Below are 24,529 nucleotides of genomic sequence, written 5' to 3'. Positions count from 1 at the left end.
TCCGTATTCTACATCCTCACCATATTCAGTCAACAATGTAGACCGGCTCCACGTTGTTCACAGGCCCCATCGGCGTCGAACCCGGCGTCGGACGACGCCGGTCCGACTCCGCGTCCGGATTCGGAGGGGGAATGGGGACGGCGCCGCCCGGAGCCGGCGCCAGGGAACCGGCGCCGCGCGGGGGCGGGGCCAGGGGTTGCCCCGATGGAATCGGCGCCGGAGAGGCCGGTTGACCAGCCGGCATCGACCCTGAGGGCCCCTGCGGCGCCGGGACCGGAGCCGTCGTCGGGGCCGGGGCACCCGACGGCGTCGAGGCAGGGTCACCCGAACCGCTAGGGCCCCCGGACGGGTTCACAGGGCCCGAAGGTGCCGCGGAACCCGCCGGAGGAGAAAGAGCCCTCATGGCCACGAGGAACGCCTCTATCTCCTCGGGCGACGCGCCTTGCCCAGGGACCGCAGGGTATGGAGCAGGCAGCGTCGGCGACTCACGCGGAGCCACGGGGGTGGGGTCACCCGAACCCCCGGCCTCTTCGCGCGAGAGTCGGGGGCACGATGACGACGCCCCGACTTCTTGTGCTTCCTACCTGAGGAACCAGATGAATGGTGACGACTCCCGGAGCGCTTGTGACGGCTCCGCGACCGCTCCCTCGATCGCTCCCTTGACCTCCAGCCGGACCGGGACCGCTCTCGACGCGGGGCCGACACCCGGAGCTCAAGCAGCTTGCGGGACCGCTCCCGCCTAGCCTTATTCGTCAAGGCCCGGCAGTCGACGCAGGCGTCCACGTCGTGGTCGGGGCCCAGGCACCGGAGACAGAGTCGGTGATGATCCGTGACCGACATCGTCCGGTCACAGTCGTCACAGTTTTTTAAAACCGGGCATCCTACCGGCACCGTAGAAGATTCAAAGAGATCAAAAGATCAAAAAACTTGGTCAAAAGACCGGAGTACTGCACTTCTCGGATCTGCGCTAACTGGCGCAGAAAAAAGAAGAACTGACGTCAGCGCGAGGAGGCGGCGTCTATATACTCCAGCGACGTCATCACGGCGCACAACGCCGACGACTGACGCGGAGCCGCAGGGGACGCCTGTAGACGACGCCTACCGACGCGCAGGGGTACTGCTACGCAAAAGTTTCCGGATCCAGACTGATGCCTGGGGATATTCTAAGGTAAGGAATCTAATACTAACCTGTTTCTTTCAGATGAAAATTGTTTCAGATCCTAAGAATCTGCCTGTTTCCTTAGAGAATCAAGTGAAGAAATACCGTGCAAGAGGATATCCTCAAGATATCCTACATGAGTCAATAAAGAAAGTACATCACATGTCAAGAGAATCTTTATTGGTATCTAAAACATCAACAACAGAAAAGAAAACTGTTTGCGTGTTGACGTTTTCAACCATGGCACATAAAATAAAGAATATCATCAACTACCATTTGCCATTAATAACCACAGAACCAGATTTACAAGGACTTTTCAATGATCGCATCACATTCGCATTCCAAAGATCCAAAAATCTCAAAGAAATATTGAACAGAAAGAAAACTACAACAAAAACACACAAAGGAATGTCTAGATGCGAAAATTGCACTCATTGCAATAATGTAATTATTGGAAATACTTTTCTTCACCCAATGAAAGGTAACAAAATATCGCTCCATCATTCAAGTACTTGTGACACTAAAAATGTCATTACGCAATCAAATGTCCTTGTGGCAAGATTTAGGTAGGACAAACTGAGAGGAAAATCAAAGTAAGAATGACAGAGCACAAGAGTAACATCAGATTAAAGAATTGAAAATCAACTATTGCAACACATTGGATTGAAGCCAAACACCAAATCTCACAAATCAAATTTACTATATTGGAGTTTTAATTGAATTTTACTTGATAAAAAAACTAAATTCTCTACATCCAGATGGGATGAATGACAGAGTTGAATATACATGCTTTTTATGAGCATAGCAGACATTGTGTGATGGGCCAATATTTATCCCCTAGTTTGCATACTTAATGGTTGAAATATGTTTATATAAGGAATGTTATACTCTAGTAGTCATATACTGTCAATTATTCTTCATTGGTATTTTTCATTGGCATTCTTTTTCTTTTGTATTCATATTTTGCATTTTTAATCATCATCATTGGTATTTTTTGTCATGTATCATTCTTTATCCTATTTCACTTACACGGTGTGCTCAATCTGATAGTTTCTCCATGAGAGCTCTCATCCACGTGACCATCCATTTCACATGCACATTACACTGTAAATTCATGTCACGATCGTTTTGGATCATTGTGTATCTTTAATAGTATTGTCACGAATTTGATCGTTCAAACCCTCCCACGTTATCTGCAGTGTAGCTTAATTCCTCTATCACATGATATGTGTCCCTTTACTCTACATGTAGTTTCATGGCTCATCTCCAGATAGAGTCCGGATTGGTTAGCCCCTCCACGCGATCTTCTATGAAGTTGCATACTCATATCATATGATACACGTCTGTTCAGTAAATACGCAGCTCATTGGCCAACTTAGACACCAACACATCCCACCTAAGAAATACGGAAGACGCTGTTTCTCTACCAAAGTAAGTGCACAAGAACTCTGTTGGCATCATCTATTAGAATTCTGCGCACCATCATTTTCAGACATCATGGCCCGCTTTCGGTTGTTTAGCGTAATTTAGTCAACCTCGTTGTTTCGACACCCCACGCCTCGTTCCGTTCTCACATTTCAGAGCACAGTCACTGTCTAGCGATTATCCCATCACTTCACTACTCATTTGTTTCTTCTGTTTAAGTCCATCGGATATATTGGTATCCCACCACATCAATTTTCAGTTAGTAGTCACACTTGATTCGTTTTGAAAAATTACCAATGAGATTCTAATTTCTTAGTGTTTCTTGATTGCTGGTAACGATTATAATCTTGTTTGTATAAAACAGTTTGTCTACATAATGAGACTGATCTGGTCCTGTGTTTTTCCTTTTAGACCCCTGAGGAAGGGTCGTGTTCTTGATGACCCGAAAGGCATTAGGTGTTGTATAAAACACATTAAATAAGTTGATACAGTTGACATGAATCAACAATGAAATTGTTTGAATAATGAAAGAAGAATCATGAAATAAAGAAACATTGAATTATAAGAAGACAAACTTTTTGAAAGTGTCATTTATATAGTGATTGATCACGAGAAGAAACTTCCTAGTTTCATGCAAAGGGTGCGCAAGCCTTCAGTGTTAGGAGAATCCTTTCACACACAAGTCCAATTATGAGTGAGTCAGTTAATTCCAAGCTATTTTTTTTATTTTACAGAGTTTTATATAGCGCAGACTTGACCGAAGGTATCGGGTATCAAAGCGCTTTACATAGCACCGGTTGCATTACATGAGGACACATTCATTTTTTTGTTAGGCACGGGGAGATTAAGCGATTTGCCCAGAATCACAGGATGTTCAGCGTCGTTGCCGAGAATCGAACCCAGATCCCCAGATTCGAGGTCCACCGCCCTAGCCGTTAGGCCAACTCCTCTCCCCAATATGCTTAAACCTCTGTTTACACATAGGTTGGAATAACCTGTTGAGTGTTATTTGATGCATCCGATGATTATCGGATTTGTTAAATCCCTCAGGCTTTGTAAAATTTAGGCAGGTCAAACCTGCAAACATTTTACAGGAGAAAACCATACAGTAGTTACCATATCATGCAGATTTTGGTGTGTTAAACTCCAAAATCCACATGTTATTCCCCAGAAACTCATAACAGGTGCTATTTAATGCACAAGATAAATAACAAACCCTGTGGTATAGTTATTTACCAGGTGCAAACAATAGCACCTATATTTGCAATCAGGCCCTTTCTCTACTTAGAGGACTTAACAAGTATTCTCATAGTGCAAATCTTCTCTACGCATGTTTTGTCAAAGGGGGTAAGTGGCAACCAAAACCCGTGCCTACTACAGTAATCTGTGAGATTCCATTTAACATAATACTTATCTGTATGCTTTATTGCAGAATAATCACATAAATGTCCATTGCCTTTAAATACCTCCGGCCTGCTCCCTTTATCATAACAATCAGGCCTATAATCTTTACCAAAGGTTTGTCCCCTTCCCCAACACAGACCTACTCTGTTGGGCATACATTTTCTTGCAAAGCAACTATCATATACACCATAAAATGAAAAACATCTACAAAATTACAGTTACATGTAACAAAATAGCTACTTACAGGCTTTAGCAGTGTATAATAACAATCCATTCCCATTGCCTTTAACAATATGTAAGTCAGGTCTACTGGCTTTGTCATAATGTTTCATAAGAAATTAAACAAACACTTGGAATCTGACATAACTTTTTATGATGTTCTGATAACTCCTATACTGTTTACCATTGGCCTGACCCCATAACCAACACAGGGCTTTTCAAGAGCACGTAAACTAGCAACCATCAGGGTCCTGGAACTGGAAAAAAAGCAATAGATTTCTCACGTCGGCCTTCTCCCATCTGTCATGCTGCCAGAGAAATTCAAACACCATAACTTCTTCAGTTTCCCTGCACTGCAAACTACCTCACATTTTACATCACTCATGAAATGTTCTATAACATCATTGATAACATCACTGCAACATGTGAAATGACAAGTGATGACAACATTGAACATGGCTAGGGCACGAGTTATAGCTACTTGAGATAACTATAACTGTTGAATGTCAGCGGTTTTGTTAATTTAACACTATGTTTTAACTGACATTTTCACCTAACTATAACAGAACTTTATCCTCTGTTCTTTCGTTGACTATACATACATATATTAAGTTAGAATTAATTACATTTTATTATTTCATTTTCGGTACTATTGTTATAGCTTTCCTCGTGTGTGTTGCAGTACCAGTGGCTGGCCATTTGAGGTGTTTGACTTACTCCAAGACTGGGTTGGAGTTCACGTATACTTGCTTTGTAACTATTGGTGCTGTAGTAAAACTAGAAGTGTACTGCGAACAGCAATTGCCTTCCTGTAAAGTGTGTGTGTGTGTGTGTTTTGCTTCAGTATGTCCCCCTCTAAACCCTCCTAAAACTTTCCCTACCCTAACCATTTTCTAGCAATCATTATGCATATCCCAACCATCCCCCTTGTCACTCCAAAATGTACTACTAAAGCTTGTACTTATGCGTGTGAATATCTATGCTACCAGAGCGAAGCTCTTCATACAGAAAAGATAATAGAGGCAGACATGGGGCTCTTCGGCAGTAGCTCTAAAGACGTGGCTCTTTGCTCTCTCCTAACAGTTCTTTTATGGTTCCCCCTGCCCAGGTCAAACTCCTCGACTAGCGCCAGGACACCTCCATTGGAGGTAGCCGTGCGCTCTACAAGCTGTTTATTATTATTTTAAATTGCATTTTGTAGTGCACGAAGTGGTCCTAAGGGAGCAGTGCTTTACATACTCAAAATTGTTCTTTGCGTATAGAACACAATATGCATATGATGATACATTCTTCTAAACTAAAGAGATTCACAATGTGACCTCTACATGCTACTTTGGATTCATTCATTCATACAAATGTACAGTAATAGCTTATTTGATAGTACATCAATGGTACCTTGACTAAAAAGTACATTTGTAGCTCTGGAGTGTTTAAATACGACTCCGCCATGATCGTCAAAATGCGACAAGTGGTTCAATAGTTAATTGGAGTTATGAATCTATAAATCTGAAAGAAAAAGTTCAGAGTTAAACATCTCTCCTTATCTATGGAATATATAAACAAGCTAGAGACGTATAATGGTCCTGGCCAGTGTCATATTGAGGATCTTGGGACCCAAAGGCCCCTGTACTGAATACATTTAGATTTTATTACCCATTTCCTTATAATTCAAGCGTACAGAATGCCGAACAGTTCTTGATTATACATTAGCAGTCTGGGATACTGTGATACTGGGTAGAGAGACAGAGATGGAGAATGGCAGGGGAGGAAGAGAGGTCTGGACACAGAAATAGAAGAGACAGAGGTAAAATGCAGAGAAAGTTCACCTTCCTAGTGGGTTCCTAGGAAGGTAGGGGCCCTGGGCACAGGGCAGGGCCCCACCTGGCTACGTGTGATTAAATTGTTGAACGAGTCTGAGGACATGAATTATTAATGTGTCCAGAGTTACGATTGGGAGAGAAGATCCGGAGATATTTAGACACCATCTTCAGGTGATCTAGAACGAGAGGTGATGGGACAGAGATTTGAAAAGAATAGTTATGTCCATGCTGCCTAGGGCAGTATATAGCGACAACTTTGAAACTAAACGGGAAAAGAGGAAATTAACTTTTAAACTTAGGAAATCAAACTACCAAAAACTTGTATGCAGCCTGGAAATGGGTGAGGAGCTGTGAGGTACAGACTAAATGAGCTAAATGTACCAAAAAACAATGAGAGAAAAGCACACAAGTATGAAAAATCATCAAATGGCAAACCGCAAAAGTCCATATCAAATCGGAGAAAAGGTCGGGATTCCACTTTATCAATGACTTACCAGTGATATGCAAATATCCTAATTAAATGGTTAATAGAAAAAAATCATATTTGCTTGATTCTGCTTGTGCCTGCGGGTACCAATTGCCAATAAAATAGGCTAATGAGGTAATCTGTCTACGGCCAATAACCACGAGCAGTCTGCAAGTGAAACGTTTAAAACATGGCAGTGGCATCGCAGCCTTTCATCTCTTCAAGGTTGTAAACTAGAGCTTTGTTTTTATGCCACAGGCACCGAACCTAGCCAGTTTCAACTCATGTATGTATGTGAATTGTTAATGTGACTGGTGGTCTGGTGATAATATTGAAACGCTGCTTGCAGTGCAAACTGCAAGAGTTAAATGTCGATGGCGCTGAGGCAGCCTTTTTTAGTCTAACCTTGAACAGTCAATACACACTAACAGGTTTTTTTGATATACCGTCCACCCGGCAGGGGTACTACGTTGTTAAGAACATACTGGATGTCATTCCTCACTATGCAGTGTGCTATGCCAACTTTACACAAGTAGGAGACCAAAAACTCACATTGACAATGAGAACTGCCCCCTAGCTAAAGGTCTGCTTCAACTCACTCAATTGGGGGGTGCACCTACACATGTGCATGGTCACACTTTGGATCCCATATTTTCTAACTCAAGTTCCATAACCGTGGCTATGCCAATTCCAGTGGCCTGGTCAGACAACCATCTGATACCTTTTGAGATCTCCAAATTCCCTCACCCTGTGGCACCTTCCCAGAAACGGTGCACGAGCAGATGGTCCTGCATTACTTCAGCTTCCTTTCCAGAGGCTTTAAACCAAAACACACCAACACTTGCAGAGTGTCGATCCACTGCCAATAGGCAACTCAAAAGTCAGGATATTGGCATTACTGCTGTGGCTCTCTCAGAGTACCGTAAGTTTTCCATTCTGAAGAATCTCCGACTTCGTTAGCAGCTGAGTCGCAAACATATCTTCAACGTGGCTCCTTTTTCATTGTATTTTTCTCCAGTTTATTAAAGTGCCTTCCAGTTTTACGTGCTTTAACTAGGCTAGTAGGCTGGTGATGGATGCCCACAACTCTGACACCTGCTGTAAGACGACAATTAAGGACCGGCACTCTAAACAGAGGAAGGTCTCTTGTTCATTGCTAATCAAAATCTAGTGCATGACAGTAGTGCAAACTCTGCAGGAGCCTTCAAGAAATTCCTTCACAGAAAGTCTCAGTGGCATCACAATACTGGGATCCGAGGACAACAGAACCATCACTGCCACATTCCCTACCGCAAACATACAAAAGGTCCTTCAAAATTTAACACAAGGTCAGTAGCAGGCACACTAGTTACCTCAGAAGCTGAATCTCAGCGCTGGGACGCTTCCGGGCAGCCATGCGCTATATAAAACCCAAATTCATTCATTCATTCAAATTCAAGTACAGGGCAATTTGTAAAAGCACGCGGTCCACATAAAAATAAAATACCAGCACCTTCCCTTTTACTGAGCAATAATGTGGACGGTTCTAGTCTATGTGTGTTGTTTCTTGCCTCAGTATAGAATTATTAGTAAAGGTTTCATATGTGTACAGCCTCAAATATCCATCTTCTAAAACAACCGGGACACATTCTGGTACAACTTCATTTACCAACACAAGAAGCTCTTTCTATTGCAGATTATGAATTTCGATATTACAAGTGTGAATAACAGAAATAAGATATTTGCTACAAAAATTGATTATCTATAATATATCCGTAACATGTAACATGTATGGATGTTTAGCAGAAAAGAAGTTATAGAACATTTATGATGGCCTAAATGCATTTATCAATATAACATACATAAATAACAAATTACTCACTGTAATCATTTGTGCCACATAGCTCTCAGGTCCCGTGTACTCAGTTGGATCTTTCACCTTGACCAGTACTATAAAGTACAAGTAATGCCACATGCTATGTTCAGACATTATATGTTCTTCAAATGAGACAGTCTTGTTGTCAAATTTGTCTCTTTCAAGTCCTATATAAGAAATGACAGGTGTAATGAATTAAGTCTGTCACGCTGTCACTCAAGGTTCAAAGAACAACTGCACAACTTCCAATACATCACACCATAAACACAATGTTATAATTAATCTTTCGTGATCCTGTTTTTTAGACCACTTTGCTGGATACCTTAGCTGGTTTCTAGCTTAAACGTTGCAGAAGCGGTTCTATTAATGTGCTTGTTTTAACAATATCTTTTTACTTGTTCTTTGACTTGTGAGAAGTGTACAATTTAGCTCCTCAACATTAATGTACAGTTGCATAAGTGAATCGTAAGGAAATAAAGTGAATTCAATATAAAACAATGTAGTAGTGGATATGAATGACCGAAATGCATATCAAGCAAATCTGTAGTGGTTTGAGGGGCCGGCGCTATACTAGTTTTCACATTTCACTTGGAATTGGAGTTTTCAATTTTGTCAGTTCACATACTTAACAATTTTTGAGTGTGAAGGCCCAAACTAAGGAAACTGAAGAGTCACTGCATAAGATATCAGTTGTGATTCCACTTTACGTGTAACACAGTGACTCCAGCCCTGGAAGCTTAGGCCTAGATGTAGGTAATAGCAATTTACCGAATGGTAAATACCGAATTTTACAGATTCGGTATTCACTATTCGGTAATTGCTATGTAGGTAAAATATTCGGTAAAAATACCGAATCTGTAAGATTCGGTATTTACTGATTCTGTAATTACAGAATCGGTATTTGCCATTGATTCCTATAGGCCTTGAAGCCCATAGGAATCAATGGCAAATACCGATTCTGTAATTACAGAATCGGTAAAATTACCGATTTTGCAAGGGTGACAGGGTGTCACTTTGACACCCTGTTGCACCCCTGTTTCTGGCTTGTGTGCCATGTGGCACACAGACATGCCCTAAGGGCATGTCTGTGTGCCACATGGCACAGGTGTACATGCACAGATGTGCATGTACACTGGAATTCGTTATTTACCATGGAATAGTATTCCATGGTAAATAACGATTCGGTAAGGGCTTGTGGCACTGATTACAGTGCCACCTACATCTTGATTTACAGAATCGGTATATTTACCGATTCGGTATTTTACAGATTCTGTATATTTACCGAATCGGTAAATATACCGATTCTGTAAATAAAATGCCCCCTACATCTCAAAAGCCAAATACCGGTCGGAAACGGCCGAAATCGGCCGTTTCCGACCGGTATTAAGGCTCCTACATCTGGCCCTTAGAGTGCTAAACTGATAACGGTGAAATATGGGGTTGAGGTTTTGTGTATAACTGCTTATAAAGTCTATCTTCTTGAAATTTCAACTACAACTACAAAAGGAACCCCAAAGTTTTTACTGTGGTATCAATAGGAGTGAAAATCCTCTGGGATATAAATGTTTTACAGCCAGGCCACGTTTGTGCTCAATTGTCTTATATTCAGGCCACTCCCTAAAGCTATGTAATATAACATCTTTCGAATAAGAATAACTGCAAGAGAGTGACCTAGCAAGCTCAAGTTCTGAAGCCGGACCAGCCATCGAGCTCCTGATCTTGAAATTGTGCGATTGCGCACTTCTAAGGAATCCCTATCTCGTCTATCCAAGTGGACTCCCGAACCAACACGATCCCTATCAGCGGGCTAACCGCCCCTTTTGACCACGAGCTATCGCGCCCGCTTCTGATCCAATTTGCAGTAATGCGATTTAGGCATAGTGCAATTGTAAATTCATAAAGACAACAATGAAATATTATGTTGTCCTGAGGAGGATGCCAAGTTTCTAGTGGTGGCATCGAAACGTTGTCGACACCAAAAAACGCCATATGCAATATGACTATACAATATTGTAATGTGCAATGGTGTATAAGAAAATGATCTTAGTCTGTTAAAACTTTCAAATAGGAGTGTACAGACGTATTTCACTTTGCCCTTTGGCCATTCTGTGCTTCGTTGTGTTGTCTCACCGTTTCGTGGGTCACGGCTGTGCCCACTTGTCATTGAATGTTTCTAACAATTTAATTTTATATATATTTGCAAAATAAATTCTTGTCCGGCTGTACAAAAGACATACTAAATATTTAGAGTATGATTATTGTATATAAGTGATGCTTCCTCTGAAAATAGGGACCATTGTTCTCTATAACAAGCTCAAGTTGAAGGCATGTTTTTATACTATCAAGTCACATTATAGCACTCTGAGCACGCCCAAATCTGGGAAGATACAAAAATATGTTGATGGCTGCATGTGAGTATTGTCCTAAATCTTAACCCCATCCACACAGGGCTAATTCCCCCGCGGTGCAGGGGGGAGAGGGGCCGCATGCAGCGCTGCGGTGATCGTGACGAGCCCAGCTCGTCATGCTGCACAGTGGAGTTGTGCTCATGACGAGCGGAGCTTGTCACAACTCCGCCCACTCCCATGGAACGCCCGCACAGGAGGGGAATTAGCCCCGCGTGGGCGTTCCGCGGCAGTTATGACGAGCTCAGCTCATCATGAGCACAACTCCACTGTGCCTCATCACGAGCTGAGCTCGTCTTCAGTGCCAAAGGGGTTAAACATATTGGCAGCCAAGTGTTTCTTTATTAGGAATGTCCCTCTCACTTTGATTGCTAGAGTATTCTTGATTGAGATGTCGATTTTACCTTTGTTAATATTCCTGTTTTGTAATGTCCCAATCAAATTGAATTCTATCTTTTTTAAAGACATGGAAACCATGTTCAGAAGTTTTGTTTGGAGGGGGGGAAAGCCCCGAGGGTTAAGTTGTCTGTGATCCAACTCCCAGTTGAACAGGGGGACTGGCTCTGCCACATTTAACATCATTATGAGGCAGCCTTTCTTGATATAGTGGCAGGTCTGATAGGTTCAAAAAATAATCGAGACAGCTTCTTCTTAGAAAAAATGATACATGAGTCTGATTCTCAAATACAGGTATTTTTAAAGATTGCAAAGTTTCCAAAGAGGACAAGATATAAGACTTTGAAAGAATATTTATCTAGATTGCAGTCTTTTTTTAAGAAAAATCCTAGCTCCTCAGCTTCCCAGTTTTTAAGTCTACGAGAATGCTTTAGTCTGGGCCTTCAAATTAGAAATAGCCATATAATAATGTGGGAGAATTTGGGATTTCGGGAGTTAAGGCACTTCGTTGTTCAGAATAGAATTATCACGTGGCAAGAAGTGCTAGCTAGAGTAATTACTCCCTGGCGACCAACCCTCTTTACATACTCACAAATTGCCCACTTTCTAAGAAGAGATATAGATGGACTATTTGACTCGACGAGTGAGATGGTAACTCTCCTATATGAAGCTAAAATTAGCGGCATAGGGAATTGGTACAAGAGGCTCCATTGTGAAGGGCAATTAGTTATGATAGATTCCCATCTAGAGAAAATAAGTAGCCTAACACAATGTAACTTAAAACGCAAAGATTGGGAAATCGTAAGCTTGTTGGGCTATAAATCATTACGGGCCGCTAATTTTAAGAGGATGGCTTTCTTGTCCCGCTGGCTAGCATATTGAACTCAGGAGGCACTGGAGAAAAGGTTCCCGGAGGTTAGGAACAAGTGCTTCAAATTCCAAGCTGACGGTCAGGGTGGATGGCTTCATATTTTCTTCACTTGTCCTCAATTGGAATCCTTTTGGGAGGCCATTCTCTCAGATATTGCGGCAGCTATAGGGAAAACACTTATGCCTTCAGCCAAATTGGCCCTCTTTGGTATATGCAATGACAGAGGTTTTCTCAAAGATGCTGAGGAAATGTTTGTATTTATCTCTTGTGCTGTTGCCCAGTCCCTAATACTCCAAAATTGGGAATCAAAGGAACTTCCTTCCCATGTGAAATGGCTTAATAAAATGAGGAGGTCATGGAATTTTGAAAAAAGCTTATGCTAGTAGAGTGGGAGCAGTAAGGAGATTCGGTATGATTTGGAAATATTTTGAGAATTTGCAGGAAATAAGGGGGGTTAAGTAAGTAATTAGATTGAATACTGATAAAAGGCCTATATTATGCTTAAGCAGTCTCGAAGTGTTGATAAGGTTTATTAATAAGGCACAAGCGCACTTTTTCTCTGCGGCATTTGCACTTATAGGAGTTTTTGAAGCACTAGCACTTTATTTCAGGTTGGATTGTACTGTATTGCATTTGCACTTTATGACCGAATTTTGCGGATGATGCACATTGCTTGTATTTGAAAATGTATATATGAAGTTTTATTAACTGACTGCTTACGGTTTTTAAGTATTCAGAATCCTCCCTTTTAATCAGCTTTTAATAGAAGAAGCTTTTAATTATTTTGTATTCATTTCCATTGTTCAAACTGTTCATATATATATTATACCTTATCTATGCTCTGCTCAATAAAAAAAAAATTTAAAAAAAGGAATGTCTGGGTAAGGATAAAATTGAAGGTAAAATTGGGCTTGGAAAATTGTGCAGAACTGAAAATTACAATTGTCCATTAACCTTAGTATAATGTAGCATCCTACATTTTAGTTGTAATTCGGTATATATCTCGAATATCAAGATCAAGCAGGCAAGAAAGCATCTCCTACTAAGAATGCTGTAAGAGAGGAGGGTACGCCAGAATCCACACAGACAAGCAGTTAACCATAACCATGGAGATAAGCATTTCTTTGTAAAAACAGGCAGAAGAACTAACAAGGCAAGGCCTGTGTGTGGCTTTAAACCAGTGACATTAACTACTAGAGGAAAAATCTGCACAATAGTTTGCTACCAGCTTATTCTTATCTGTCATCCAGAAGCTTTGTTATGGATGTCATGTTATATTGATTGTATAGTGCACTAATCACCTGAGAGGGTATCTAGGCACTTTGGCAGGTATGTGGTGTCCAAGGTGCTTATATGAAGAGTGGAACACAGGAAGTGAGGAGGAGGCTCTGATGCGCTGAGGAAGGTCGTTCCATGTCTTGGGTGTGATGTAGGAGAATGAGCATCCTCCAGTTTTGCTTTTGTGCATGGGGGTAGTTGTGCGACATAGAGTGAGGCGTCTGGTGCGTTGGTGAGAGTGTGTGTGGCTGTTCAGGTATTCTGGTTCTGTGTTGTGTGGGGCTTTTTATGTGTGCGGGAAAACTTTGAATTTGGCTGCGCTTCTGAATAGGAAGCCAGTGAAGTTTCCTGAGGTGCGATGTGATGTGGGTGCGGCGTGGGAGGGAGAGTATGAGTCATGCAGCAGTGTTCTGTATTGTCTGGAGTGTGTGTGGGTGTTGTTTGGCGATTCTGACGTAGAGAATGTTTCCCTAGTCCAGCCTGCTGGGGAGTGCTTGCGTGAAAGTTTGTCTGGTGTTCTGAGGTAACGATTTGGAGATTTTTCTCAGCATGCGTAGGATGGGGAAGCAGGAGGTGCACACTGTGTTAACTTGAGCCATGAAATTGAGCTTGCCGTCTGGATCCATAGATTTTGTGCATCGTCTGTAAGTGTAGGTCCTCGCTCCGATAGCAAGCAGGTGGGAAGGTCTTGTTGCGAAGACCAGTGCTTCTGTCTTGTCATAGAGGAGCTCTAGGCCGTTGGTTCGCATCCAGTCTGCTGCCATGGTCGAGTAGTTGGTGAAGTTCTTTCTGGTGGTGGTTGTCTTGTCCATTAGGGAGAGGGTGAGTTGGGTGTCATCGGCATAGGAGAGGACTGTGATGTCTTGTAATCAGAGGATATTGGCAAGTGGTGTCATGTATATGTTGAAAAGGGTGGGGCTGAGGGATAGGTTGGGTTCTTCCTGTGAAGAAGGAACAGATCCATTTAAGAGTGGACCTTTGTATGCCAATCTCCTGGAGTTTTCTGATGAGGGTGTAATGAAAGACAGTGTTGAAGGCCGCCGTGAGGTTGTGCAGGAAGAGGGCCACTGCTCCTCCTCAATCCAAGATGATTTGAACGTCATCGGTGAAAAAAATGAGGGCTATTTCAGTGCTTTGGTTCCTTCTGAAACCTGATAAGATGTCTAGAAGATGGTGAAGTTCGAGGTGGGATGTAAGTTGCTTGTTGATGGCCGTCTCAAGCACTGTGGCTGGTTAGAGGAGGAGTAAAATGGGTCAGAGGTTGCTCAGTTGAATCAAGTCAGCTGTTGGCTTCTCGAGGAGGGTGTTGATTTCTGCAACTTTCCATTCATCTGGGCAAGTGGTGGACATGATGGAGGTGTTGATGATGTGGGTCCTGCTGCTGTGAATTGATGATGTTCCCAGACTGTAGATATAGTGTAGTGAAACTAACAATTAAGTATGTAGTAGAACAATAATGTTAGATTTTTAACCTCTCTACTAGCAACAGAATATTAGGAAGAAATACTTTTATTATCAGTCCCCTTAATAGCTACAGACTGATTCTGGCAATAGGAGGAAGCACACTGCTAGACGGCTGCCAAGGCAGCAGTGTGACTCCGACACAAGCACTTAATTGAAACATGTTATCAAAGCACAAATAACTTAAAACTATCTGTTGACCTGGCTACTTGCCAATAATTTCCCTTGAGGGAAGGAAAGAACTATCTCCTAGGTTGAAATTGTGTGAATAACTTCCATTGCATCAATACTGTTTTAAATGTTTAATTCATATAGAACCATCACATATAGTAGTTGTACATACCACAGATAAAACAAGTTGTCTTTAAAACTTCTTCTTTTTTCTGTTTTTCACTTCTCAGATCAGCAAAGGTATCAATGATGACTCCAAAAATGAGATTCAGCACAATGATGATGACAATAAAATAAAAGAGGAGATCATATACAACACGAGCAGCAAACAATGGCTCCTAAAACAAAAGTAATGGAATTTGAGCAAATAAAATAAGCGAGGTAAATGACAACTAGATGTTAAATCATGGGCTAGCATGAAGTAAATTCCCGAATTGGTTTATCTTATAGACAACATATGAGAACAAAAGATACTCCTAGAAGAGCACACTCTTTAAAATACAGTCAATCTATTTTGCATAAAATTACACTAGAATGAGGACTAAAACATTTCTCCACTTTTCAAGATTACATTTACAAGAGTGAAACAATTGAACACTATATTTTTTTATTGGTATAGATTTATAGTTTTCTACTTTTTTTTTGTTAACAAGATACAACCTCAAATCATTTCCTCCTTTATATTTACATACATTTTATTAGCTCTCGGCTGCAAACCACAGCTCTAGCTGTCGGTCTGATCACAAAGGAAACACTTATATCCAATATAGACTTATAGAATGTGTGTTGGTTTCACCCCTTTCCCCGGATTTGATTGCCTTTACCCCCTATTCATGCATTTGCCCCACACATTTTGGTTTCACTGATTTTTGATTGGATGGTTTTATACCCTTACACTGCAGAAGTCAGGAACTTGTACTGCATTGTATGAGCATCTATTTGCTCTCCTTGCTTCCTATCCCTGCTTAGTGACTGCTGCTCTTTTTCTTAAATATTAGCCCCTCTAACACTCGCTTGCTACATCCAAACCCATTACACGTCCACTGCCACAGTACCTGCTGGTGGTCATCTTCAAAAGAATTTTAAATGATTTAATAATGGTTGGGAATTATTTTTTTTGCTACAATAAAAATCATCAGACTGCCTCAATGTAGGTGTGTGTAGACATGGCAGCCACCTTGAAAAGACTTTTCTTAAAAGAAAAGAAAAAACATTCCAAGATGGCCACTGAACATGTGTGGCCGCAATCTTAAAATGAATTTTATTTTGCTTTGAAAAAATTATTTCCAAGATGGCTGGTGTATCTTCATGGGTACACACTGGATGGCAGTAGGGTTAAAGAAGCATCTGTAAAGCCAACAGGTGTCAGAGGGGAGAGTTACTTGCTTTTCCAATGCTTTTCACAGAGAGCTCCTACACTACATATTCATGATTGCATGATTGCACTTGCTATAATTTGTCTTTCTTGTCCCACTTGATGCAGCAAGTTGGAGAAGTATATATATTTTCCTTAAATTAATCTCCATTAAATAATTTTGAGTGGTAATTGTAAAGATAAATTGTAGAATCAAATTAACAAAATGAGAAATCTAAAATTAGTATATTACATAACTTGTAACATTAAAGAAAACAGTAATGCTCTTGAAATAAAGTAGAGAGTAAGATACACAAGGAAAGATAAAAGGAAGGGAATGGACATGAATCTAGGAAGGAATGGATACAATAGGCATTATGATGAAAATAATCCAAGGGAAGGTTTGCTAAGAATTGTTTCATAGTGTCAAACAGAAGAGTTTTAATTTCTTTGCCAGGATTTCAGATATAGCATTCAGTATTACCTGTCTGAAGTTTGACGATGTGTACTTTTAATTGAGCAATGCAAGAAATAAAAATAATCCAAAAATAGTAGAGGATCTGTAAGTCAAGTACTGGTACTTGTATGCATATATTTTTCCATTGTCCTCGTGGTAGGTGAAACTCATGTCTGACTGAAGGCTTGTGTAGACAGGTGTAAGAAATATCTGTTATGTAGCCGACATGTACATTAGTTCTGCATAGCACCTGTAAACTGCTCCTGCCCTCCCCTTAGCGCCTTGAGACCCTCACGGGTGATTAGCGCACTCTCCAAATGTCTGATTGATTAAGGTTGCACCCCACACTTTTTCACTCAATCAGAAAATATCACCTTGAATGTCCATGCCCCATTAGTAATCTTGCAGCAAGAACAGTTACCAACATCTCATCAGACTGCTACTTTGAGTGAAGATGCTGGACTGAGTGGTGACCGAAAAGTGCTGAAGTAAGATCCGTTCAACGTATGATAAAATTGGTATCAACAAAAAGCCTAGATCTCGAGCTTATAATTGTAACTGATAGTTGGCTTAACCTGTCCAGTCTACATTTTTTCACAAATTTATTAGGCAAATGAGTAGAACTAGTTCAGTATTTTCCAAGAGGAATCTAGTAGAAACATTAATAAGCAAACAAAGATACTTACCTCTCAACCTCAAGCACTAAGGAGGATAGACTAGCATTCTTCTATTATGTCAGGCACTTTCACAAGCAGGGGTATGTTAGCACAATGGAATGCTGACTAATAGGCCCTTTGTTTAGTTAATGGGACTACAGCACCAAAGTGTTAAATCCCTAAAATGACAGTGGCGCTATTACCTAGCTTTTATCCTTCATAAATTCTTTAACATTACCCAGTCTCAGAATTGGTGCAGCACATACATGGCAAGGGAACATTAGATCTGTGAGCATGGACTAAGTTGCAGACCTGTTAAACTTGGTCACTAGCTGGTTCTCTGAACGTGGTTGATGCCCCATGCTTGTGACATTTATACCCATTTACTGTTTTATACACATAAGTACACAAAGAATAAGACGCATACCTTTAATGATATACTTACATTTTTCGAAGGTTTTCTGAGAACATCTCCTACGCCACCCCCATTGCGCAGTCCTTGGTTTAATACTGTAACAATGCACATTAGGAGTGTATCACAGGTTCTTTCAATTCCATCCTCATCCTCTTCATCCACTGCAAGCAAAGTACTGGCAGTTAGAATAAAGCAACACAATACAATAAACTCTGATGAAACAGAATACTGCAATTAAAAGATCACCAAACTGTTACATAAAACGAATTCCGTCCACCTTAAATATCTAGTGGTTAGCTCATGCTTAAGCTATTCAAGAAACACAGATAATCGTATTAAAACAAAGGGAAAAAGATATTATGGGGATAATATCATTATGTTCAACCCTCGCCTCAGATGAAGTTACAATTACTACGCTGAAGCGCTTGGTTAGTTTTATAGGTTATATTGTAATCCTTGTTCATGGAGTGAGTCCCAGTGAATCAGTGAGAATGACAATAGACATGTCAAGGAATGGATTAATTGTGTCCCAAGCCAAGCATTGGATTACTGTTGGTCATCTCAAAGAGGGGGTGGGAACAAATCACTCGAACATGTGAACTGGCAGCAGGGAGGGTAACATACCCTGGGATATACTGCTTACGCCCTTATTCAGGTGGCATCTACTGAACAGCTCATCTGGCGAGAAAGGAGGGATTGCCGAGAAAGTTGCCAGAGGATCTGCAACAGGAAGAGGGAGAGTGAGAGACTAAGAGAGGATCACTGAAGAGAGACAAAGAAGAAATCCAGATCTCTTCAGAAGACTTTTACCAGTAAAGCCCAGGGTGCAGAGATGTGAAAGGGCCTGAAGTGCTGAACCAAGCAGACAGACATTATTGGAAGCCCACCCTGACCGTAGGAGGCTCATCAAGTGGAGTCCTTAGACGGAGAAGAATCAGGAAGGAATAAGATGCTATTGCGACCACCTTTCACCTGGTCTCACTGCACCCTGTAATACTGCACCATGATGAAATCACTGAGTCAAGCGGGGCACTGAGTCCCCAAATGGCAGAACCACAAGACAAGATTGTAGCATAAGGCAAGGGTTCCGGAACTGGTGGGCAGAAAGAAAGCGGGGGAAGGACAGGAGTGGGCAGGACAAGAAGAGATACACAGGGTAAGATAAGGCAGCAGCCACAAGGGGACCAGAAGGGCAGCTTTAAGGTATTGGTATTTGGTCTTTTAGACATCTGAACCACCTTTTTCATGGAGCCTTGTTTTTACTCCCTTACTAATCACAATTCCCTGAATCAAATCTCCTGCACCTCGTGTCCTATTGTGCCTAAAACTGCAACAATGTTCGTGCTGACATGAAATAAGCCTTTGAATGCCTTGTCCTTTTGATGTAGGAACAAACGTGGAGGATAAATCTGAACAAAGGGAGTAAAATTATACATGTACTGAAGGTAAGCTTGACTCCAAGCATTCACTTTCTCTAGTCCCAAGAAAGCTTCGACAGGATGGGGATGCATTTAGCAGACGAGATTTCACTTGACCATTCATCATTTTCCTAGGTTAGGCTGTGAATCACTCTATGCCTTGTACTTCTTTTAGGGTATTATGCAATCACTTGATATTTTAAAATATTTGCATGGACCTATGTTTTAACAACAATTACACAATCTGTCCAAATATTCACTATATTAGGGGAACATTAGCAGCTGTTTTGTTACCAGCTGTATTTAAGATAATCCATGTGAAGACAATTTCTTCAATTCCATTTGCTTTATTATATTGTCTACACATCTTGTTAATGTTTATATTTGTAATTGTGTTCAAAGTTTGCAAGGGGGATCTCAAACATTCCATGACCCATACAATCTCTGGAATGTATAGTCTCAACCTAGGCCTGTGGTTCTTACGCTTTTGACTTCTAATCACTCACACTTAATCATTACTGAAAACTGGGGACCCCAACTGGAAACTGCTTAAGACCACCTTGTTTTTTATTTTTCCGTCAGTCCGCACAGTAGCTCCATCCAAAGAGCAGAGATACCCCTCCGGGGGTGATTCAGGCGCTATACAAAACCCACAAAATAAACGGAATCATTATTGGAATTCAGGAACTCCCACTAAGTCATAACTGGAATCCCGGGACCCCGGTTTAAGCATTTTCGATCCTTTGAACTACAAATTAATTCACAAAAACTACAGAAACAAGCATTCATCAAACAAATACACAAATGACGAGATACTTTATTTAACAAGCAAATATATATATAAAACAATTTATAGGAAGGTTGTAGCGTTTTTAAATTCAATTGAAGCCACTCCTTGTTCATACTATGTTTTGTTTAATGCATTTGATCTGCTCCAATGAGGCAATCTGAGGACACTATTTCATTTTTAGTCTCCAATTTCAAATCCCTTCACATTTACAAAATGTTTAAAAGTTTCAATTGTACATATTGCTTCTTTTTTTATGTACACGTTATTAACCTGTTAATATTATTACATTTTCGAAGCAGTCATAGACCCCCTGAGCAGACTGCAGACCCCCTGGGAACCCCAGATCACAGGTTAAGAACTACTTTTTTTTTTAAATTCTTTTTACTCCTCATCTTACCGTTTCAAGTCTTTGTGGAACTTTTACAGCCATAATCGCTTCCTGTGGGCCGCTTGGCTGACCACAATTCGCTTGGGTCGCCTGACCTTTTCCCCTTTAGTAACGGGGACATGGTGTAATCATTGGAGCAACTGGATCATTCTTAGATTTCATAGACCTTAATAGCTCCAGGGTCCCCCCTCTCTCCTTTTGTTGATAAAGTACTGTGCACGGCGGTTTAGCCGAGGACCCATATATGTTTTTCAATCTTTTCTTTATCTTTGAACTGGCACATGAGATACTATATTAAAATTGGTTGGCACTGGTTTTGTATTCCAACACGGCCCACTAGTGTTGTGGTACTCCGACATTTTACACCAACTCCCCTTTTATAAAAAAACTTTTTTGTTAGGAGGGAGGAGGCCTGTGGGTTGCTTAAGTGGCTGTCCCAGTGATATTCCACTTTTTCTCCCCCTCTTTCTCCCATTTATAAAATTCGGTTTAGATTTAGAAGATGTTAATGTATAGCCACCTACATTACAGATGGTTGCAATGCATACAGACACTATGTACATAGTGGGTCTTTGTCCAGGGTCAGTAAGGTATGAATTGCATTCACACGTGCACAAAAGAATCAATATGTGTAGCGCGTATGGGTTTATAGATGAATTGCCGAATAATTAAGTATGCGGCCATGTCTAGTAACATTTTAATAAGCTTGTTACCTGGCAATATAGGCATCATGATTTGCATTGATCGATTACGCATGCACTAGGGATTAGTTACCCGGATACATGCCCATGCGCATCGAACAGGCGCTGCCGCGCATGCGCTCACCATCTGATTACCATAGGACTTCCCGGAAAGGGTTTTCTTCCAGGTGCATTCCCTAAGTATTTGATGAGCACAAACGCCCTTGCCTAGTTTGGTTCACTATTGGCTGACATTCGGACTGGGTAGGTGCACAGGAGGCAGCACCCCGGGACAAACGTAAGGCTAGATTTAATTTCCGCAGAAGGTATCTGTACATCTCTACTTCATAACTTCTGAGTTGGGGTCAAAGTCTGACTCATGGCTGCATATATCTCTATTTCTATTCACTTGTCTAGTGATTCTAAGCCCGGTACTGTGCAGGCGCCGAATGTTGTTGCCAGAGAAGACATCGCTCAATAAGCGAGGTGAGCACTTTGGAGGATTAATAAGTTTGTCGGCACCCATTGCTTATGGTGCCCTCTTTTGCATTTATTGACGCCAGTTACTGAGACTTTTAGTCATGTTCATAATACATTTGGGGCAACTGCTTGTACCACGCATGCGATTGACGAGCAGATGTAGTTTTCGTCACTGAGGGGTTCCCTAGAGATTTTGATAGTGATTTCTCTTCAGGGGGGTTCCCTACTGAGTAACCTTCGGTGCTTTAAGTGTCTCATGAGGATATATGACGTTACCATGCGTACTTTTAGCACGCATACCATTACCACGGATTTTTTACAACGCAGGTCATGTTACAACGGATACCCTTACAACGCAATACACTACAACGCACATACTATTACAACGCATACCATTACAACGTAAGTATAGGTAAGTATATATATTTTAAAAAAATATATTTTGGTAATATTTAATTTAATTATTCATTATTATATTATAAATAATTATTTTTAAAATATTTAATTTAATTATTCATTATTTAATCATGAAATAATTATATTAATACAATTATTTTTAATTGTAATTTTTTAAAATATATATTAAATATACCCCTGTACCCCAAAACCCATACCCAGCCCTAAAACCTAAAAATACCCCTGTACCCCAAAACCCAAACCTAAAACCTACGCCTCAGCCCTTCTCACTGGGGATGACCCTCAAATGTTTCCTCCCTGTTGTGCTTCCCCTTCTCTCCATGCCCTTGCATCCCTCCCACCCTCCCTTTGTGCTGTGGCTGCATCCACACTTATGGAACTCTGCTTTGTCTTGTGTAGTGACTCTAGTTAATGGTATCTGCTTTAGACCTAGCACCATATACCATGCCTATGTGACTCTTGGAGTTTATCCAGTCATATCCCCTCCCTATGTGTGTAGAGATGACTCTAATCATTAGTGTATGCAGTAGACCTTTGACCGATTGCAATAATGTTAAGCTTTGGTATTCGCTGAAGTCCTTACACCATATACCACCCCATACGTCTTCTAGAGTTTGGCCAGTCATATCCCTTCCTATGTGTACGTAATTGACCCTTATCACTAGTGTTTGCATGACCTCAAACAAATTAGTTGTAAAGGGGCAGCTGAAATTCCAGGAGCCTAGTCCCGACAGCTCGACGACTTCGGAGGGCTGGAAGAGGTCCCCCGCTACACGGCGGAGGAGGGCACTGGACATCGAAGGCTGTCCTATGTAAAGCGCTTTGATAACCTAATCGGTTCAAGATCCTGAAATGTGCAACGTAACTGATTCTATGTAAACTGCTGTGATAACTTGTAACGGAACTGGTGCTATGTAAAGCGCTCTGATAACCTAATCGGTTCAAGTTCGCGCTATAGAAAACTCTAAAAATAAATAAAATAAATAAAATACCCCAAAACCCAAACCCAACCCTAAAACCTAAAAATACCCCTGTACCCCAAAACCCAAACCCAGCCCTAAAACCTAAAAATACCCCTGTACCCCAAAACCCAAACCCAGCCCTAAAACCTAAAAATACCCCTGTACCCCAAAACCCAAACCCAACCCTAAAACCTAAAAATACCCCTGTACCCCAAAACCCAAACCCAACCCTAAAACCTAAAAATACCCCTGTACCCCAAAACCTAAACCCAGCCCTAAAACCTAAAAATACCCCTGTACCTCAAAACCCAAACCCAGCCCTAAAACCTAAAAATACCCCTGTACCCCAAAACCCAAACCCAGCCCTAAAACCTAAAAATACCCCTGTACCCCAAAACCCAAACCCAATCCTAAAACCTAAAAATACCCCTGTACCCCAAAACCCAAACCCAGCCCTAAAACCTAAAAATACCCCTGTACCCCAAAACCCAAACCCAGCCCTAAAACCTAAAAATACCCCTGTACCCCAAAACCCAAACCTAGCCCTGAAACCTAAAAATACCCCTATACCCCAAAACCCAAACCCAATACCCCAATACTTACCTTTAAACTTACCTAAACTTACGATGCAATGGTATGCGTTGTAATAGTACCTGCGTTGTAAAAAAATGTGTGGTAAAGGTATCCGTGGTAATGGATCCTGCGTGGTAATGGATCCGTGGTAACGGTACTGCGTGCTAAAAAATCCGTGGTAACAGTTACATACCGTCTAATGAGCCAGTTTCGTTGTTTTTATGTGAAAACGATGTGCACACATTGGTGGCACATTTTATGACATCAAGTTGTTACTGATGTGCATATATCTTTGTCTTACTATGTTTTCTCTTCCCAGGTATTGAACAGGAGCGGTATATACAATGAAGCTATAGCCAGACTACGGGTTTTCAACCTCACCGCCCGCCCTGTTGAATTTAGAGGGTATTTTAATTTAATTCACGTGCACACAAATAATACTGGTCCTGATGAAGCGCAAACGACCCCTAAGGCGACGGAGGCGCGAAACATGTCGACCCATGACCTTCTTGATTCCTGGGGTTAATACACCTACAGGAACAAGATTTTATTTGGCAGTTAAATCTGCTAAGGGTATATATATTAAACATCTGCTGCATATTTACCCCTTTTCAACCTAAATTTTCACTTTGCACCCACTTGGTTACCCTCATTGGACCCCCACCCCACACACCCACATGTACCATCCGGCTGTCCTAAAAAGATCTCCGATAAAGAGACCCTTCGGGGGCCCGTAGGGAATTGCAGCGCCGGCCCTACGAGGAGCAAACGCCCGATGATGAAGCATGACACCCCCAGGGGTGTGTGAGGGCAACAGAGGACGAAATATGTTTTTTCCTTGGGTGGGTCCTGTGTGCCTAGGGTACTACTTTCCTTTTCTCCCTTCCTTCTTGCAACTCTATTTTTAATATACAGGTGACTATTTGCACCTGTGCGTTTCAGGTGACTATTTGCACCAGACTCTGAGTAACAGTGTCCCTTTTTTGTTTTGATATTGATATAGGAGCAT

The 24,529-nt window shown here is 41.4% G+C and overlaps 1 protein-coding gene across 5 annotated transcripts in view; it reads right to left on the bottom strand.

Moving 5' to 3' along the window:
* Nucleotides 1-24,529, bottom strand: part of ITPR2 (inositol 1,4,5-trisphosphate receptor type 2) — a 1,555,333-nt gene that overhangs the window by 118,850 nt on the left and 1,411,954 nt on the right. For all 5 annotated transcript variants that reach the window (XM_086920227.1, XM_086920242.1, XM_086920233.1 and 2 more), the window contains 3 exons: nt 17,843-17,973; nt 15,103-15,268; nt 8,355-8,515 (listed from right to left, as the gene is read on the bottom strand). In XM_086920227.1, coding sequence (XP_086776353.1) covers nt 8,355-8,515; nt 15,103-15,268; nt 17,843-17,973 — 458 coding nt within the window. The remainder of the gene's footprint in view (nt 1-8,354; nt 8,516-15,102; nt 15,269-17,842; nt 17,974-24,529) is intronic.

This window comes from Lissotriton vulgaris, chromosome 1_1 (genome assembly GCF_964263255.1).
Source record: "Lissotriton vulgaris chromosome 1_1, aLisVul1.2, whole genome shotgun sequence".
In the NCBI taxonomy this organism is placed as follows: Eukaryota; Metazoa; Chordata; class Amphibia; order Caudata; family Salamandridae; genus Lissotriton; species Lissotriton vulgaris.
The sequence above is the reverse complement of the archived record's forward strand: the minus strand, read 5'-3'. Positions and strand labels throughout refer to the sequence as shown.